At 43.9% G+C, this 20,801-nt stretch overlaps 1 protein-coding gene across 2 annotated transcripts; it reads left to right on the top strand.

The window, feature by feature from the left end:
* Positions 1–998: 998 nt before the first annotated feature.
* On the top strand, positions 999–20,400 carry LOC120464197 (leukocyte immunoglobulin-like receptor subfamily A member 3). Of its 2 annotated transcripts, XM_089129058.1 has the most exons (14): positions 999–1,138; positions 3,042–3,077; positions 6,496–6,756; positions 8,280–8,552; positions 8,627–8,761; positions 8,871–9,041; positions 9,126–9,407; positions 9,563–9,802; positions 15,958–16,071; positions 17,560–17,658; positions 18,001–18,057; positions 18,200–18,286; positions 18,967–19,023; positions 19,154–20,400. In XM_089129058.1, exons 1-13 carry the CDS (start codon positions 1,108–1,110, stop codon positions 19,011–19,013), a joined length of 1,833 nt encoding a protein of 610 aa, XP_088985184.1. In that variant the 5' UTR covers positions 999–1,107; the 3' UTR covers positions 19,014–19,023; positions 19,154–20,400. The 2 variants fall into 2 exon arrangements, with proteins under 2 accessions (XP_088985184.1, XP_088985185.1); XM_089129059.1 differs by lacking the exon at positions 18,001–18,057.
* The last annotated feature ends 401 nt before the right edge of the window (positions 20,401–20,801 follow it).

Below are 20,801 nucleotides of genomic sequence, written 5' to 3'. Positions count from 1 at the left end.
CTGTCCCTGAATGTTGACTGTTCGTCCGAGTGGAGGGGCGTGGCTTAGCCATACGTCAATTGGAGAACTACGTACACTTGGGAACAAATCAAAAAACTAATCAACAGGGAAAAATAAAAAGGACTAAATAAAAAAGGCCTCTCAAGACCAGGGGAACACAGGCTGGGATCATGACAATTCCCAGAGGATTGAGTCTTATGAGCCTGCTCTTTTAATTCATACAGTTTGATTCCCAAGCGAATGACTCTTATGATCCGATTCTTTTTAGTAAATCAAAATCATAGAGTGCAACCACTGAATATTGAATCCCAATCAGGTTCTGTAACAAGAAAGACACAATAATTGAACATGACTATTGTAATCTTGTATTGCACTTTTCCATGTGCCATTGATGTACTTGTTTTTGTTGTTGTATTTTAGTGTTGCCGTCGTTGTTCACTTCACAAATTTCAGGGGTCAGGTTTCCATGTAAACATTGTGACCTTTGGCAAGAACTGCCCTGACTGCTGAGGGCAGTAAGATAAGAATTGCATTTCTTTTTTCAAAACATTTTGACACATTTGTTATTTTAATTGTTCATTCTTTAAGAGCAACAGGCATAAATTATGCATTCCTGGTCCTGGTGTATGAATATTAAACTGTATTCACTTGTACAAATACATCAGTGCTGAAGTCGACACCCTTGTTGTCAGAGGCCTGAACAGAAATAGACAGAGATGAGCTCATAGTTGTGGTTTGATCTTTTTCAGCTCTGTGGAGTTTAGTGACTTCCGCTTCTTATAAAGTTATACAGGCTAATACTATTATTACAATAAAGATCCGTATTGTTTATTTTTCATTAAACACACACAAATATTCATTCACACACTGGAAAAGTTTAGTTTGGCACTGAATGAATCCTGACAACATTTCAGTAGGAAACTTGCCGGATATTTTTGAAAACGTCTTATAAGATTATCAACTTTATCAAACTTTTTTTTTTTTTGTAACACATGAGGTGCATTTGTGTGTCTTTAATCAGTCATGTTGTAGATCTGACTGTGTATCAGGAAGTCTCGAGGCTTTAACCCAGTCTGTGTCTTTAACCGTCTGTCATTATTGGTCAGTATGGAGCTCAGTCAACTTCCTCTTGTGCTCTGTGAGTATTATTTCCTTGGTGTGTTTCAGAAGATGGTCAATGCTGTTATATTATGAATGGGTTTGAACAGTTTCAAGTGATTTAATGTTCTTGGATTTTTTTCTTTTCATGCTGATCTCAGTTTCAAATCCAGCTCTAGTCCATGATCTCTGAGTGAAAGACGAGCTTGAGAGAGGAAGTGAGCAGATAGTGCTGTTTGTGAAAGAGAAATGCACTGTGTTGTGTTTGGGTTACTCTGTTTGTTCAGTCACTCAGTGTTTTGCTTTGTAATGGTGTTTGCTGAACCATTTCTGTTGGTTTGTTTTGGACTCATTTGTTGGTTTGTACACATTTCTGTTGTTCTGTTTGCTGTCCATGATGCATTAAGTAGATGTGCACTAGTTAGTCTTCAGTAGATTTCAGTAGAATTTCTCTGAGTTTTCAGACGAAGGTTTTTACAGAAGTAAGTTTGTTCATCCGCGTCAGCATTTCCTGACATCTAATGACACACAAGATATGTCCGTTATGTGCCTGGGTGAGGATCATGCATGTTCAGTTATTGAGGTGCACCCTCCTCACCCACACACACATACACACATCATGTATGTGTGTATTGTGAGCACTTTCCATTGAAGAAACTTCGCTCTCGTCGAGTATCTCTCATCTGTTGGCGACTGGTGAGAGCGAGATGCTGATGATGACGTGTTATCCCTGAAGTGTGCTCAGCGTTCTGGAGCTCCACAGGCTAAATAACATCCGCTAACAGAGACAGCAGGTCCATGTTGTTAGGCGCTCCGTGAGCCTCCTTGGATGCTGGTGTAAATGGAGAACGTAGCTAGACCTCCTCTCTTCAAGAGTCATCCTGTTCAGGCCTCTGTTCTTGAGAAGCTCCTGACAATATTCCCTCAAAGGTGACGTAGGAACACAAGCTCTTGAGCACACCCGCAAAGGGGTTGTAGCAAGGCTAAGTTACAAGGCTTTCACTAACTTTATGAGGAAAGTAGTGAGTGAAGTCTTGTGTCACCAAAGACCTGAGGCATGTGTTTAAAGGGTTAACGACGTATAACACAAGGTTGATACGCTCAAAAACTGTCCGATTTTCATGTGTTTGTCTGAGCTGTAGCTTTGATGGCTTACCAATGTATTTGATTTTTCTAATGCATATAATAATACAGACTGATCTCATGAAGTAGCGTGTGTATGACACACCAATTCGTATTTCCATTTTTGGCATGCTATCAACACGCATAATCGCCTTTCAGCGTGTTTATGAACGCCGTTGACTTAACGTTATATAAATATATGACTTACCTCAACCTCAACCCCGTCCCTAAACCTAACCGTCACTGGGGTTAATGGCATTTATGACTGTTCCCTTACCATCCTAGGTAAAAAAAGATATGACTTACCTCAACCCCATCCCTAAACTTAACCGTCACTGGAGTTAATGGCATTTAAGACTGGAGATTTGACTGCGTGTACAGACACGCGGAATGATGCGGACGTTAATGGCGTAGACATATACGCATACACGCGGATAGCTCAAAATGCGTAGAGATAACACGCCACCTGACTCGAAAGTGGCGTATATGTTTACTCAAAAGTCATGATGTCATGTTGAATAATAAGCTTGACCAGAGTTCTTGTAGGGAGAATAATTTACTGAAGGTAGTGTAGTACATTCTTCCGCGATGACGTTAGCATGTCTTCAGAGAATCTGAACCCAAATTTCTGTCTGTGGGACAGACCCTTATACCTTATAAAAGACATCACAGGGACCACTAAGAGAAACAGCCGTTTGACTCATGGGAAGAACTCCCACAGAAACTTCAGGATAACCAACAGATGAGTTTAATGATCATCTGTTAAAACATTTAAAAATACCTAATCTTTCATGAGTTTTTTTTTTTACTTTGCATTTTAGTGCTGATTTCAATCATCCACTCTGGACACACTGAAGGTGAGTGAATTTGATTTATACATTAAATCACAAATATACGGTGGCCGAGAGAGCTCAACGCGCTGCAACATGAAGAAAACACATGCAAATAAAAACAACCACAGATCAAGAAAACATCTTCATCAGTTTCACAACACACTTGAGCTCCAAATACTCTAACAAATACAGAAACACACTGCAAATAACACAGACCACAATGGAAATATTTCTGAGGGAACCAGAAAAAGTTACGAACCCGGGACGTTGAAATTCTATTTTATTTATTTTTGCAAAACATACTGTCACAGTTGTGCTGGTTGCTGAAGACGAGGGAACAGAATGTCAATGTTGCTAGTTTATTCACAAACTCAGGTTACAAGAAAATGCAGGAACTCATAAACACAACCATTCATCGACGACAATCCACAAACACTGAGGGAAAACACAGGGCTTAAATGAACAAACTATTGGGATGATTAACAGAACACAGGTGAAGGGACTTGCCACTTAAACAGAGCGGGAAACACAAACAAATACCAAAATCACAAAAGACGGGTAAACAAGATCACAAAACAGAACTCAAACACAGAAACGTGACAGTACCCTCCCCCTCCCCAAAGGCATGTCCTCGCACCATATAACATCCAAAAGGGTGGGAGGGTGGGCATCCTGAAGGCTGACTAGGCCGAGTCCTAACGGGCAGGAAGCCTCCAAGGCGGATCAGGATGTGTGCGCTTGCGGGCAGGTGATGGGCTCAGGTGGATAGACGACGGGAGCAGGGCACTAGTGTGGACCTCACTCACTCCAAAAGCCCACTTTAAGGGGGGGGGGGGGGGGGTTTGACTGCTTTTTTTCTTTGCATGATTGTGTTTATGGGGTGCAATATAACATGTATTCGTGGTTTTTCTTTTTTTAAAAGTCTTATTTTTCATAAACTTCACCTTTATTGTCAGCCGCGCTCTCCTCTGTCTCCTGAACGAGCGGTTGACTTCCTGATTCTATGAAACCACTCCCTCAGAAACACGCAGTGGGCTCAGATTGGTTAGTTTGGGCCGGTGTGTTGTGATTGGCTAAACTGTCGCTCACGTTGTCCGGAAGGTTAACGCCCATTACCTTTACGGGCGAAACGTGCATGTCATGAGCTCCGGTCCAGATGTAAATATGTGTCGAACTGCAGTATCAGTTTCAGGCAGAATCAGACCGAGAAAGCCGCGATGAAGAGAGTCAAGCAGAACCTCACCACACACGGCTCTTAATAAACGTTTCTGAATTATAATTTGCTACATTTTTTAACTTTATACACGTTTGTTTTACACAATAGCATCTGATTGGCAACAATAGCAACTGACTGGCTACTAATGTTAAACACAAACAGCGTTGGCATTAGTTTATGTTCTTGATCAAATCGAAAATAACGTCATAAAGCATATATACATGAAAAATACGTTTAAAACATTAGTACTTAGAAAATTCAGGTCCATAATGTTTGTACGCGTTTGTCGTAGACACAATAGCATTACTAGTAGCCTGTAGTGGCTATAAAGCCAGCGCTGGCATTTGAAAAAAATAAAACACAAGGCTACGTCTGGAAATATTCATGAAAATACATTTAAAATGATGAAGTCTTAGCCTACTTACAGGTTGTGGCCCAACAACTGCTGCCTCTTGTTTTAAAGTTGAAACTGCTTCACGTTTTTCTTTTTAAATCCGGTGTTGAATTCGAGGAGATTCTGGAAGCTGTCTTCCGTTAAATGCGCAGCACAGAGAGCTAGATTACCATAGTCATTTTCAGAAACATAAATTGTATCCATTGTTGAGGAAGTACAGCGTCTGTGAGAAGTTGGAATACAGAAGACCTGACAGCTGCGTGAACACAACACTCGACGAGCTGGAGCTGCTGAAATATGGTCATGCCATTTTCTGCTTATTCTGAGGGAGGGGTTGATGCAAATGTGTATGTTAGTGACGTATCATAACCCAGCTGTAGTCCCAATCGAGTCGTTCTTGTAGGCAATTAAACTTCCTGATTTTTAAAAGTCGATATCTCTGCTTACATTGAACTTTCAGCGCTGCAACTTTGCAGATACTGTTCATGCACCAACAGCAACATTACACACTATTTACAATGAAAAAAGTGAAATTGCAGTCAACCCCCCCTTTAAGGGCTCTGCCGTACGCCCTTCGAAGGGAGTAGGGCGTAGGGAAGCTCACGAGCAATGAGCCCGCCCCAGCCCAGTTCGTCACTTGTTTGGTTCCCCCTGGAAATATTGTTATTTTCAGCGTGTTTCTGTATTTGTTTGTGTTGTGATTTTCTGCATCGCGTTTCTGTATTTGGTTGTGTTGTGAACTTTTGCAGCATGTTTTCTGTATTTGGAGCACAAGTGTGTTTTTTTTATTATTATTATTATTTTTATTTGCATGTGTTCGCTTCAGTTGCAGCGCGTTGAGCTCTCTCGGCCACCGTACAAATGTGTAATTCTGTTACAAACCAGGGGCGGGATTCATGAATCATTCGTAAGAATTAAATTCTTCTTAAATGCCATTTTCTTATTTTCTAACTTAAGAAAAAAAGATAATAATATTTTGTATTCCCAAATACTGTTTTTATTGTTTATTCTTGAGATATTGTTCTTTAAACATTTTAGAAACATTCATATTCCTGAAAAGAATTATCTTAAAAATCATCAACTTCCAACCTATCTTAAATCCACAAAGGAACATTCTTATGAACTAATTCATCATTAGATCTGCCTTAACTTCTTTCTTAAGAAGATTTTCATGAATCCAGTCCTATCAGTGTCATGATTGTAAACACAGCTTTTTAAACAAGTTATATAAATGATTCATGTCTTGTGACTAGTAACACCACACAAACAGTTCTGAGGTGTGACAAAAATAAAATTAAAAACCCAAAATATTCAGTCACAAAAATGACAATTTCTGTAATACAACTAATATTAATATTACACGCCCAACATTTGTTATGAATAATATAGAATCATAGAGTATCTTTTGACATTTGCTTTGTCTTGAAAATTAGCAACTCTACAGACACCTTAAACACTGAACATACTGAATAAAAACAAAGTAATTTGAACTACAACAACAATTTGCAACACTTTGCTGATACGGATTTGTCTCTCTGATTGGATGTTGGTTCCTGTGTTGAGCTCAGGGTGTGTTTGAACATAGGCTGGTCTTTGCATCTTTGTTGTCCTTTAACTCTTTGCATTGCACTGAATGAATGTTTACCTTGTTTGCTCCTGTTGTTGCCAGTTACTATATTATATTGTCTGTGAAATCAAAATACACTAATGATTTACCAGTGAGAGAATGAGACTTGACTTAAGTTAACACTGGGGATTTTGCTGTGCAGTGAGAGAATGAGATCTGCTGAAAAACTTCACATCTCATGTTCCCACTGACTTTATATTGACAGATTTTCCCAAACCGACTCTGACTGTTAAGACACAGAGTTCATTGATCACTGGAGACAAAGTTTTTCTGACATGTTCGCTGGATCAGACACTGGGTGGATGGGAGTTTCTCTGGAGTAAAGACTCAAATGCTGAAACTACTGATGCTGCAACTAAAGCAATCGATCCTGTGCAAATCTCTGATGGAGGACAGTACAGATGCAGAGCACGAAGAGGAGGACGTTACACAGATTACAGTGAACCAGTAACAGTGACAATATATGGTGAGTATTTACTCTCACTTTATGTCACTTTATGACCTGCCCTGAGAAATTGCTAACAATAATTTCATAAGACCCTTAAAGGAGCATTTCACCCATTTCAACATTAATCTTTATTGAAAGTGGATCATATATGTAGTCAAAATGTAAAACATTTTTTTAATTTGGTGCCCTTTTGACCGAGAAAAGACAGAAAATAACCAAGGGGCGCATTTGTATGTAAGAAACCAACTCCCACGATGCACCACATTGCACAGCTCCGCAAGCCACACCCACTAATCCAGAACTGCGCGCACATCAGAGAAATCACTCTTCCATCTACAAGGCTAACGTTAGCTGTCACCCGAGTTTGAAATTCACTTCACACAAAATTTCTAGTTAGTTGGCTGTGGCGAGCAGGACGATCGAGGGCGAGGGACGTAAGAGGACGGTGGCGTGAGTGATAATGAAAGACACCTGTGAGGCGCGCCGGTCTCCCGACTCTCACGGAGGAGCAAAACCATAAAATGGGGAACGACGACGGCAGATCGAGAGAGAAACATGCCTGATTTTTTTATTCTGAAATTCTTTTTAAGTTGAAATTCTCTGCAGCAGACGGACTCTATCTGTGTCCGTAGCTCAAAGCGAGAGCACATGCACAGCAGTCCACCTCAGCTCGAGCCTGTCCGGGCTCCTTGACCGCGACAGGCACACAGCAAATTCCCCAGTGTTAAATTAACACTGAGAAGTGAGAATTGCTCTTCACTATACTGCGACTCGTAAAGATAGCCACGAACATCAGATTCAAGCAGCAGACTTTCAAAATCCTCTTCTTCCATATCATGTTTAGTTTCTTCTGTCATTGTCATACTTCCTATCTCCACAGCGCTTGTTAGCTTAGCTTCCAAACAAGATGGCTGACATATTGATTTCAGTTTCTGCAAGTGAAGTCCCACCCACTGATCTGTAATTGGCCTGTAGCGTGAGTGGGTCCCACCTCCTTGAATAATAATGAGCTAATGTTTGTAGTCTCTACACATTTCAATTAAATATGACTTCCTGCTTATTATGACACAAAATGACGATTTTTACGTCATGATAAGCAGGAAGTAAAACACTTAAATCCTTATTTCTCCCATCTCAGGGGAAAATAAGGGAATAAACCATGACCATTCAAAAATATGACTGTTTCTAAAGATACAGAGCTTAATGCAAATGGGTGAAGTGACCCTTTAACCCTAACCATAAGTTATCTCCAATACCAAAAAGAGAAGATATGGTGAATAACACTGATGTAGAAACACTAAACTGTGTAAACTGAACATATAATAAACTGTAAACTTGTCCCTCAAATCTGATTGGTTGATTTGAATGTTGTTCTGGATCAATAAAGATGTTTATCCAGGATCATGTTATACTTGATAAACACATTTACAATGTTGGTCAATTAAGAAACTGTTCCCAGAGAGAAAAAAGGGCACTTTTTATTAATCTACTTAATTAAATTAATCATCACATTATTTTCTTTGTTTGTTGTTGTTGTGCAGAAAGACCAAAACCCAGAGTGACCATTAAACCTGATCAACATGTGTTCAGAGGAGAGACGGTCACTCTCAGATGTGACATTGATGCTAAAGGAGTCTCTAGCTGGATGTACAACTGGTATAAAGGAGGTTCATTCATAGATTCCAGTAAACTACAGGAACACACTATCAGGTCTGTCACTGAGTCTGACGCAGGGAAATACTCCTGTAATATAATAGAGACTGACGGATCAGGCATTTCACAAAAGAGTGATAAAGTCACACTGACAGTATCGGGTGAGTTTGATCATCTCTTCATAAACACACACACAAGTTTAACATGTTATTAATGAGTGATGTCTGTATCTCAGATGAAGCCCAGGCAGTGTTAAGTGTTTCTCCTCAGACGTGGTTGACTGAAGGAGATCCAGTGACTCTGAACTGTGAGGTTGACGGCTCTTCTACAGGCTGGACATTCAGCTGGTTCACTGTAACTCTCTTATCAGGTATTATAATGTCCTCCATGTGATAACATATACATTTACTGGTTTTATCAAAAACATTATTAGAGATAATTTCCATTAGTGATCATCTTTATATTCTCAGTTAACACAGACAGGAGTTTTGACTATGAGCCGCTCTCAGACAGCAGAAGAGGAGCTGGAGGAAAATACACTATCAGTTCTGTTGCTCTAAATCACACAGGAGTTTATATGTGCAGAGCAGAGAGAGAAAAAACAGCCTATAAAACATGGCTCAGCAACACACAACCACTGTGGGTCACTGGTGAGTTCACACTTTAGTTTAAATAATATCTTCATCTTTAATAAAGGCAATTTGCTAATTGTCTCTGTAATGATATCTTGTCAGGTGTTTCTCCTCCAGTGTCTCTGATCATCAGTCCCAGCAGAACTCAACACTTCACATCCGACTCTCTCTCTCTGAGCTGTGAGGACCAGAGTAACTCTGATGGATGGACTGTGAGGAGATACAGAGACAGTTGGTGGCTGGAAGATTGTTCATTATTTCCCAGGGGATCACAAACAGGATCTACATGTACAATCAGCTCCACCACCACATCATACACTGCAGTTTACTGGTGTCAGTCTAAATCTGGAGAGAAATATCATCCTGTTAATATCACTGTACACTGTGAGTCTGTGTTTCTGGATTTATTTATTTCACTGACAGTTTATAATTAATGCAAGTGGAAAACTAAAAAGCTCAGTTTTTTATTATTTAATTTTGCTTGTTTTTATTATATTACCATTGTGTTGATGTATTGCATATTTCCTCTATTTCTGAAGCTGGTGTGATTCTGGAGAGTCCTGTTCATCCTGTGACTGAAGGAGATAATCTGACTCTACGCTGTTTATATAAAGGTACATCCCCATCAAACCCCAGATCTGATTTCTATAAAGATGAATCACTCGTCCAGAGTCAAACTATAGAGATGATCATCCCGACTGTCTCAAAGTCACATGAGGGTTTCTACTACTGCAAACACCCGAGAGGAGAGTCGCTCAAGAGCTGGATCTCAGTCAGAGGTGAGAGTAAGATAAAAAAAAACACCATTAAAAATAATCCTATACAATTTACATGTAGATATAAAACGTCTCGGTTACGTATGTAACCCTCGTTCCCTGAGTAGGGAACGGAGACGTTACGTCAGAAGTGACGGAGATTGGGGGATTTCGCATAGAAAGCCAATCCTCTTCGAGTATTTAAACACGAGCCAATGGCATGCAATGCCTTGGGGCTGCGGAAATTTGCATAGCGTACTCCGCCCTACTCCGTGAGTATAAAAGGAGGAAGTGAACGCAACCGCAGTATGTCTTCGCTGAGGAGCCAAGACTGAACTCGGCATCTACCCAGCGATACAGCAGAAGTGGCAGGGAGACGTAAGGTCTCCGTTCCCTACTCAGGGAACGAGGGTTACATACTAACCGAGACGTTCCCTTTCGTAGTCACTTCGAGTTACGTCAGAAGTGACGGAGATTGGGGGTCTGTGCCATCACGCCAACTTCAAGCTGTCTTCCAGTGCCCTGCGAAAGTCTGAACCCCCGAGCCTTACCTCTTTTTTTTTTTTTTTTTGGGGATCCGACTTTGACACAGGATTACCAAGGTACACTGGGAAACATATCCCGGAAGGGACATGCTACCAGCTGCCTACCGAAGGGAGGACTTACGAAAACACATATGGCCACAAGGAACACATATGGAATCACTGGAGCACCAACCGCAGGTGGCTACTAATTTCAGCTCCAGGGGTGGCAGATGGCTTGCCAAGGGAAGACACATGCTCCGAGAGGCTTACAGTGGATAATACACATGAGACGGTTACCATGGGGGAACCGTACGCATGGAGGCACCTAGCCAGCATCCAGAGCCACAGCAGTGGTGCCCGCATCGTCGGTGCTGGAGGACTCAAGACTTCAATGGAAGAACTGAGGAATATCGCACTTATCCAGTCCGGGGAGTGGAGTGGCGAGCAAGCGAAGACACCTGAGCGGATCCAGAACTGGCCGAAACGAGAACGTGAGAGGATACCGGCTCAATTCGCAGATTATAGAATCTGGCGAAGGTGTTGGGTGTCGCCCAGCCTGCAGCTCTGCAGATGTCTGTTACACACTCCGAGTGGAATGGGCCGTCACACCAAGGGGGCACGGAAGGCCTTGCTGCTGGTAAGACAAAGCAATGGCATCCATTATCCAGTGGGACAGCCGTTGCTTTGAGAGAGCCCTTCCCTTCTGGCTCCCTCCATGACAGACAAAGAGCTGGTCTGAGGTCCTGAAACACTGCGTTCTGTCGACATAGGTGCGGAGCGCACGTACCGGACAGAGCAGTGCCAAGGCTGGGTCTGCCTCCTCCAGGGGCAGCGCTTGCAGGTTCACCACCTGGTCCCGGAAGGGAGTGGTGGGAACCTTGGGCACATATCCAGGCCGGGGTCTCAGGATCACGTGAGAGTAAGCCGGCCCGAACTCCAGGCACGCTTCGTCAATGGAGAATGCGTGCGGGTCCCCCACCCTCTTGATGGAGGCCAATGCAACCAGGAGTGCTGTCTTCATAGACAGAAACTTTAACTCTACCGATTGCAAAGGCTCAAAGGGATGCCTCTGCAGAGCACTTAAAACTACCGAGAGGTCCCAAGAGGGTACGAGGGGAGGACGAGGCAGATGCAGCCTCCTCGCTCCCCTCAGGAACCTGATGACCAGGTCGTGCTTCCCTAAGGACTTACCTTCCACTGCTTCATGAGAAGCGGCAATGGCCGCGACGTAAACCTTAAGGGTGGAGGGCGACAGCCTGCGCTCCAACCCTTCTTGCAGGAAGGAAAGCACGACACTGATCGAACATCTCCGGGGGTCTTCTCCGCGAGAAGAACACCAATTGACGAAGAGGTTCCACTTCAACGCATAAAGGTGTCTCGTGGACGACGCTCTTGCGGAAGTGATGGTTGCCGCCACCGCAGGTGGCAGCGAACTCAAACCTGCCTCGTCCCGTCCAGGAGCCACACGTGCAGCCTCCAAGATCGGGACGAGGGTGCCACAGAGTGCCCCGTCTCTGAGAGAGTAGGTCTGGTCTCAGAGGAATAGGCCAAGGAGGTGCTGTCGCGAGGAGCATGAGTTCGGAGAACCACGTCTTGGTGGGCCAATAGGGGGCTACCAGCAAGACCTGCTCCTCGTCCTCCTTGATCTTGCACAACACCCGTGCAAGGAGGCTCACTGGGGGAAACGCATACTTGCGTAGGCCCCGTGGCCAGCTGTGCACCAGCGCATCCGAGCCGAGAGTGCCGCGGGTCAGAGAATAAAACTGGGCGCAGTGGGACGAGTCCCGAGAGGCGAACAGGTCTACCTGTGCCTCCCCGAACTGGTCCCAAATCAGCTGGACCGACTGGGGATGGAGTCGCCACTCGCCGGAGATGGGACGGGCCCGGGACAGCTCGTCGGCTGCCCAGTTCCGGTCTCCAGGAATGTAAACTGCACGAAGGGACCTCAGGTGCTTCTGACTCCATATCAAGAGGTGGCGGGCGAGCTGCGACAACTGGCGCGAGCGTAGACCCCCCTGGTGGTTGATGTACGCTACTGCCGTAGTGTTGTCTGAGCGGACAAGCACATGCTGGCCCTAGAGCACGCTCGGAAGCGGCGCAGGGCGAGCCGTACTGCCAACAGCTCGAGGCAATTGATGTGCATGAGGCGCTGGGCTCCTGTCCAGGAACCGGCGGCTGCATGCCCATTGCACATGGCACCCCAACCCGTGGAGACAACGAGATGCCTGGAAACTCGCTGAATAGGGACGCCGGTCCGTAAAAAGCTGAGGTTCGACCACGGGAAGAAGGTTCGGCGGCACGCTGGAGTCACTGGAACTCGGAGCGAACCGCGATGCCATGCCCACCTCGGGACTCGATCGCGAAGCCACAGCTGAAGCGGTCTCATATGAAGCAAACCGAGCGGCGTTGCCGCGGCCACGGATGCCATATGCCCCAGGAGCCTCTGAAATAGTTTCAGTGGAACCGCACTCTTGCCCTCGAACTGTCGAAGGCAAGCCAGCAGTGAGTGCGCGCGCTCGTTCGTGAGCTGCGCGGACATGGCGACCGAGTCTATCTCCATGCCGAGAAAAGAGATCCTCTGCACGGGGCAAAGTTTGCTCTTTTCCCGGTTGACCCGAAGGCCCAGACGGGCTAGGTGCCGTAGCACCAGGTCTCTGTGTTCGCAAACCTGAGCTCGAGAGTGTGCTAGTATCAGCCAGTCGTCGAGAAAAATTCAGGATGCGAACCCCGTGTTCGCGAAGGGGAACAAGGGCTGCCTCGACGGTCTTCGTGAAGACGCGAGGGGACAGAGCTAACCCGAATGGGAGAACCGTGTACTGATATGCCTGGCCCTTGAAAGCAAACCGAAGAAGCGGTCTGCGTTGAGGCAAAATGGAGGCATGAAAGTACGCGTCCTTCAGGTCAAACGCTGCAGACCAATCCTGAAACCGAACACATTCGCGAATGCATTTGGCTGTGAGCATTTTGAACGGTAGTCGATGGAGAGAACGGTTCAAAATGCGCCGGCCCAGGATCGGTCGTAACCCACCGGTTTCCTTGGGGACAATGAAGTAGGGGCTGTAAAACCCGGACCTCACCTCGGCTGGAGGGACCGTCTCGATTGCACCCTTCGCCAGCAGGGTCGCAACCTCCGCTCTCAAAACCCGGGGCATAGCCACCGATCATCGACCGTGCGACCGTGCGAACTGAATCGCATAGCCGAATCTGATCGTTCTGATGACCCAGCAGGATCCCCCGGGAAGCTCTAGCCAGGCTTCCAGGAAGTGAACCAACGGGGTCATTCGAACACAGACGTCCCCCCGGAGGGGCAGCGAGGCGGGTCGACTGGCACGCGTGCAGGGGTTACCCAGCTCGGATGCGTCGAAGCCCGCTCCCCGACAGAAGAGACCAGGGAAGGAGGAGCGTTCCACGGGGGTCTGTTCTGCCGGGGGTCTGGCGATAGAGGGGGAAGGGATTGGCGTAGCCCGGGGACGACACTCGCACCCTTCCGCGCCTTCAGAGACAGAGAGGAATGTGTGGGCTGACGCACTGGAACGTCGAGCGCACTCATTCCAGTCTGTGGGCTCAGTGATGATGTCAAGTCTTCCTTAACCAACTCAGGGCGCTGCCCACCCGTGGGCGAGCAGCGGGAGCTGAAAACGAAAGATTTTCCCCCGGCCCTCCACCGGGGGCAGGAGGGGGCCTGCTCCCGCCTCCTGGGGAAAAACTCAACTCCATCACTGAGCAGCCCGTATCAGGATCATCGCTTACCTGGCGTTTAGCGGGGTGTGCGGCCTGAGGGGGCTGTGACGCCTGCCGGCGGCCTCCTCCACGCCGTGGCCCGGATGAAGGCTGCTGCTGGGGCAGGGCGGGAGGGAGGGGAGCCGCGGGGGGGCGTCCTCGGCAGCGAGCAGCGGGAGGCATCTGTGCCGACGACTGGGTGGAGGCAGCAGCTGGTCGTCGGGGCAGAATATGTTTGATTCCCTCCGTCTGCTCCTGGGCAGTGGAGAACTGCTGGGCAAGAGTTCTCGACTGCACCGCCAAAAAGGCCAACCTGGGAGAGAGGGGCGTCGAGCAGACGAATCCGCTCAACGCTCCGAGTGTCTGCCAGGTTGACGCTCCTGGACCACACTAGTGGCCATCACCTGACCAACGGCGCGAGCGGCCACTTTCGTTGCCCTTTTGGAGAGCAAGGTCAGTGGCGGACCGCAAATCTTCGAATGCCGTTGGATCAGTCCCACCCTCGAGCATATCTCTGAGCATCTGTGCTTGCACAGTGCTCATCGCATGCAAAGCGGAGGCCGCCCGTCCCGCCGCTCTATAGGAACGCGCCGCCATGGCAGACGAGAACCTACAGGCTTTGGATGGGTGCTTAGGAGGACCACGGGAGGAGGCGCTCTGTGGACACAGCTGTATCGCAACAGAGCGCTCCAGCGGGGGCATCCCAGTGTACCCACGGGCGGCCCCCCCATCGAGGGGGGAAAGGCGGGGGAGAGATCGCGCTCTCGAGTGGACAGAGGAGTCCCCCAAGAGCGCGATAACTCCGCATGCAGCTCGGGGAAAAAAGGCAATGGAGTTGGCCGTGGCCTCGCGGCGGCAGCTTTGTCCAAAAACCAATTATCCCTCCGTGAGAGATCGGGGGAGAATGGAGGATGCCACTCTAACCCAATACTCCCAGCGGCTCGAGACAGCATGCCGTCAGCTCGGGATCCGACACGGGCAGCGCTGGCTCTCCCGAAGGGGGCAGTGCAGCCACATCCTCATCTCCCGAGGACTGTAGCCCGCCTAGTGATGCTGCGATCGACATCACATCATCATCTGGAGGGCTGCTCGAAGCAGCCGGTACCACTGAAGAGGCAGCCGACTGAATCGAACTAACGCTCGCTGGCTCACACACTGAGGCGGGAGGTGTGGCCCGAGAAATCGTCGGGGCTTTATGCCACACCGTCACCGTTAATTCGCCGAGTCCCCGGTCGACGGGCCCCCTTTCGTGAAGGAAGCCGATCGAGTAAGGGGGACCGGGGCTCTCACTCTAGTGAGATTTTTTTTTTTTTTTTATATATATTTTTTTTTAACCTCAGTGTGGAGATGGTCATGTCCCCATAGCAGGAACATGAGTCATCCACGAACGCTGCTGCTGCATGCTGAATGCCCAGGCATACAGAGCAGCGATCGCGACCATCAGATGACGACAGAAATCGACCGCATCCAGAAGAACACGGGCGAACCGTCTTTAAAAAGACGTGCCGCGTGTAGCTCTTTTACAGAGAGGAGGAAATTCACTCTTTCAGCGCTGAGGCGACCAGGGAGAAGCGCAAAGTCTGGCAGACCACTGCACAGATCGCAGGCAATGCAGAAACTCGCTGGGTACCGCCGTCACACCAACACTGAAGAGGACGCTCGTCTCGAAGAGTCTTGAATCAGCTTTTAGGAGTGAAGAGGTTCTCTTGGCTCCGAAGCGAAAACATACTGCGGTTGCGTTCACTTCCTCCTTTTATACTCACGGAGTAGGGCAGAGTACGCTATGCAAATTTCCGCAGCCCCAAGGCATTGCATGCCATTGGCTCGTGTTTAAATACTCGAAGAGGATTGGCTTTCTATGCGAAATCCCCCAATCTCCGTCACTTCTGACGTAACTCGAAGTGACTACGAAAGGGAACTTATCTGTTTCTCCAGCCTCAAGATCTGGTGGTCTCAATCCTGTGATAATTGGAGTGATTGCAGGACTGACTGTTGTATGTTCGATCATTGTCTTTTTGGTCCTGCTTTGGCGCTGCAGAAACAACAAAGGTTCATCATCTGACTTATTAATATTCAGTGACAAACTGGTAGACACTGGCTGTTTATAACTACTGTATGTTACACTCTGACATCTTACATCAGTCTAAGCTGGTTTTCTGGTCTAAGCTCGTCTCCCACCTCGTAAAGTTGTTATGTTTGCTGGTTGTAAATGTTTTAGATATTTATATTGTTAATATTGATTTCAGTTAATATTGAAATCATTGAAACAGTGAGTCCTCCATCTTGTCCACTAGTTGTTTGATACAGAGTTACTGCATATGTAAGGCCTCATTTACACTGCATGGTTCAAGTGACCCAAATCCGATTTTTTCCTCTCATGTGGCAGATCGGATATGACCCGTGAACGTGTAAGCAGGAAAAAAAAAACGCATGGATTCCGATTTTCTCAGATCGGATTCAGGCCTCATTCATATGTCGTAATAAATCGGATATGAATCAGATACTTTCATTTGCGTGTGCCATGTAAGCAGACAAATCGGATATTCCCCAGTAAATGCGAGTCATGCGTCACTGCGCGATTATAGACCATTTCACAAGATGTAAACAACATTGGTCCAGAAACACTTCCTGTTTCAGTTTGTAACTGTTTTCTCTATTTCAAATGTAAAGAAAACATCTTAAAGATGTTTGTTTAACTTTTTGAATCAGTTTTAAATGTTCTGTTGGTTGTATTTTATCCCAGCTTTTATGTAGTGTTAAAAAACTGTAACAGGAAGTGCTTCTGGACCAGTGTTGTTTACATCTTGTGAAATGGTCTATAGGCGCGAGCCGCGTGATGGAAGAAAGGATACACACAGTGGAGCAATGCGGAGGTTTCATGTCTTTTGAGTGTTTGGGGTGAAGAGTGCAGGCGAAAATGCAGGGAAGAAACAGAAATAAATCCGTTTTTGAAGACATTTCACGAGATATGACGCATCGTTTTAAGTGCTCATGGCCAGAGCCTCTCCTCTTTTTTTTCTCCGCCATACGAGACCAATGTTTTGATGACTTATTGAAATATCGTGGAAAGAAAACACTGGGTAATTTTATTCGCATCTGCATCCATTGAATTTCGTGCTGTTTTGCTTAATTTCCCGGTTCAGAACCATCAGAACGTCTCCATTTGGTAGTTTCAGCAGTGTATTGTGTGAATTCAAAAATCGGATATGGGTCACTTTTAAAAGATGATTTAAGCAGGTCGTCAAAAAAATCGGATATAGTCAGAAAATCCGATTTGGGCATCAAGACCTGCAGTGTAAATGCAGCCTTAATGTTCAAATGCTTCAAATCAGTAAATAAATAAATACATACATGTCACTAAACACTTTGTAATTCTCATGAGAGAGATTAAAACCCAGCAACATATAGTGTCGGCCCAGATCCGGCCCACATTCGCCACATGTGTAATCTACATGTTCCAGATGTGGGCCGGATCTGGGCCGACATGTTGCTGTTTTTTCCTCAAAACATTTACTCGAATATTTCATGTTTGACTAGGTGTAAGATCTGAGTCTCGCTCTACTGTCAGTCAACAGCAGAACATCAGTCAGACATCAGAGCAGAACCAGAGTGAAGCCGGATACAACACACTGCCTGGTCAGTCTTTACTCATTAATATACGCATAAATATACAAAAAGATACGTAGGAATAACTTTTGACGATAAAGTATATTTCAACTAGATCTAGATCTTCTACATGTTTACATTATAAATATATTGAACTTGATGTCATTTGGTTTTGTTTTTATTAAATACTGCATAACAAAATATATTTATTTTCTGTAATTTAGAATGTTAATAGCACATTAAATATTATGTCTAGTGCATGCCAACATGAAATATTTTATTTTCCTTTGGAATTGAATTCACAAGATGACAATGTATGTATTAATTAATACATAATTAATAAATTAAAATGTATGTATTAATTTATTGCAGGAACTGCAGATGTTTATGACTCTATTGATACAGCTATTAATGAAGAAATAAGCACAGGTAACTAAGGATGTCATTTTAAGTATTTCATTTGAGTTAAGTATTTTTTTTTTAAGTTTTTCATTTATTTATTTATTTATTATTCTATTTGCAGGGTTCAAAGCATATTAAACCAGTGTCTTATTTCATTCTCTATTCGTAGATGATGTAAGTGGGCCGACTGAGATCACATATGCTGAGATTGAACTCAAATCTACAAAGAAAAAGAAGAAAAAGAAAGAGAACAAAGGTAAAGTGAAACAAAAGTCACCGCTCTTATGATTTTATGATCATGAGTGATTCTGTCTGACCTGATCCAAAAGAGGTCAGTACATGCAAATTGTTTATTTTGAGGTAATTTGGTTTAACATACTCATTTTTAAATAAAATGATCATCTCTGTGAAAAAATAAATAAATTTAAAAAATGATTGAACAGTATATAGTACGGGTGAGTTAAGGGTGATTGGGACATTAGTTCGAATGGGACAGTATAACTACAGTTTAATTTCTCACCTAATGGGTGAAAATAAAAACTTGTTTTATTTCTGAGCCCTATAATCAAAACTGGATATGCCCTTATTGGTGTGACATGTAGGTGGGCGTGGCATGCATCAAACAGGAAGTTGACCCTGAAATACACGAACTGAGGAAAATAAGCTGATTTCATAATAAAGTCCTAAAATTGTCATAGCTACTATATTGTACAAACCTTTGATGGAAACACAAATATGATGCACTACTGATACAAAATCAGTAAACAATTTGTTAATGTCATGTTTCCATTTTCTGAATAGGTTGTTTTTATTTTGTCCCATCATTTATTTTGGACGGTCCCAATCACCTTTAATTTACCCATGTGTTGTTCATGCCATATTTCACATCACTGTTGGGTGTATCGTAAGCACATATGAACTTTTGGCATCTTCTAGGCAATAACAGTGAGAGCGGTGACATTTACTCACAACTGAAGCTGTAAACAGATCAAGGTGAGTCAAACTAAAAACGTCAATCACAATTCACAATCAGCTCATATATGCATTATTGGGTAGGGTATAATGTAATGATATACGGTATATAAAACAATTTAAATGTGCATTGACATTGATATGTTTGCAGGTGCTGGATGTAGTGATGTAAAAATGCCCGGAGGATGAGGAGAGTTTACTGTAGGTTGAGAAGTGAATGGCCAGGATCATCAGGGCAATATTTACCAGAACTTAAACCTCCATGTGCTTCAGAGACTATGCATGTTAATCTTTGAAAAGCAATGAGATCATTATTCATTAGAAAAATACATTATTTTTTTGTGCTGCACAGTGTGAGTTTTCATATATGTATATTAGTTTATCATTTGACAACTGAGATAGCAGAATAATAGTTTAAGGCAGTTCATTTCTTCTGACTTTTGAGTAATTTCTTTTTTTCTTCTCTGTCTTCTTGATTTTAAATGTATTTGTACAGGTTCCCATGGATATGGAAATATCACCAAATGTTACAATTGTGATTTCCAGGTCTGGGAAAGTTGTCTTTAAATTAGATATTTAGTGAAACTATTTTTTTTCTTTTCTAGCTATAATGCTTAAAATATTCTAGAAATAACTTAAAGCGTCACACGGTTATAGCTTGCTTGTTTGTCTTGGGCTATTTATGTTTTCAAAAAAAAAAAAAAAGGTTTTGAGTGTTTGAGAAATGTGTTCTCAGTTTTATATACACTGCCGTTCAAAGGTTTTGGGCCGGTAAGAATTTTATTTTATTTTTTATTTTTTTAAAGAAATAAATACTTTTATTCAGCAAGGACACAATAATCAAAAGTTTTGACAAAAATATTTTGAAAACAGTTGGTGCTTAAAAGAGACTTAAATGTGATGGCACTGGCAGCCCTGCAATATGAATGCTTAACAGAAAGCGAAAACTCATCGTGTTGTTTATGAGGGAGGGGTACCGTTTCCCCATTAGCTTTAGCAAACGCAATGTCTGGTTCCCTCATCTCAGAGAACCCAATAGGCTACGAGTAACCATAGAGTACAGAGACTATCCATCTTTCAAATTTAGACATTGCATTTTACAAACATAGGCCTAAAACTATATCATATCCCAATAAATTATTTATCAAGCATTTAATCATTAAAAGGCAAATAAAATCGGGCCTATCCGGCCTACAGGCTATACATGCATTGCACAGTGAAAGTAATCACATTTTAATGTAGGCCTTGTAATGGAAATTTTTCTTTTAAATGTAGCCTATATCTTGAAATGGATTTGTGTTTATGTATGGAACTGAGAAAAGACTTTTGCCCTTCTCATGTCAGACTCTGTCTCTGTGTGAACTGCCTTTCTTGCAAGAAATAAATACGTATACTTATGACTTTCGAGATCTTCATTTGTTCTTTAATTATTATTTAAGAGTTAGGCAAAGAATTTCCACGATAGCCTACTTCGTGAAGAAAATAATACATTAGGCCCTATAGGCATAACAGCCTAAAGCTTGTAGCATTTTAACCAGTTTTTGTTGTAGTCGTTTGTTTAATAAAGCATCTTCAACAGTTTCGTAGCCGATTTTAAGTTTTGCTAAAACAGCAGACACTTTTTTTTAAGTATTTTTTCTTTACATGCAAGAAAGCTATTTGTCAATATCTTCGTCAAAAAATCATGTAATTGTAATCATATAGGCTAATATATTGTTGTTGTTTTAATACAAGACAGAATTAAACATCCATCATTAACATTTTAACCTTGTGTATGATTTTTTTTCTAAATGATTTAT

The sequence above is a fragment of the Pimephales promelas genome, chromosome 3 (assembly GCF_988280905.1).
Source record: "Pimephales promelas chromosome 3, fPimPro1.hap1.1, whole genome shotgun sequence".
NCBI lineage: Eukaryota > Metazoa > Chordata > Actinopteri > Cypriniformes > Leuciscidae > Pimephales > Pimephales promelas.
Note: the sequence above shows the minus strand (reverse complement) of the source record. Positions and strands in the feature narration are given on the sequence as shown.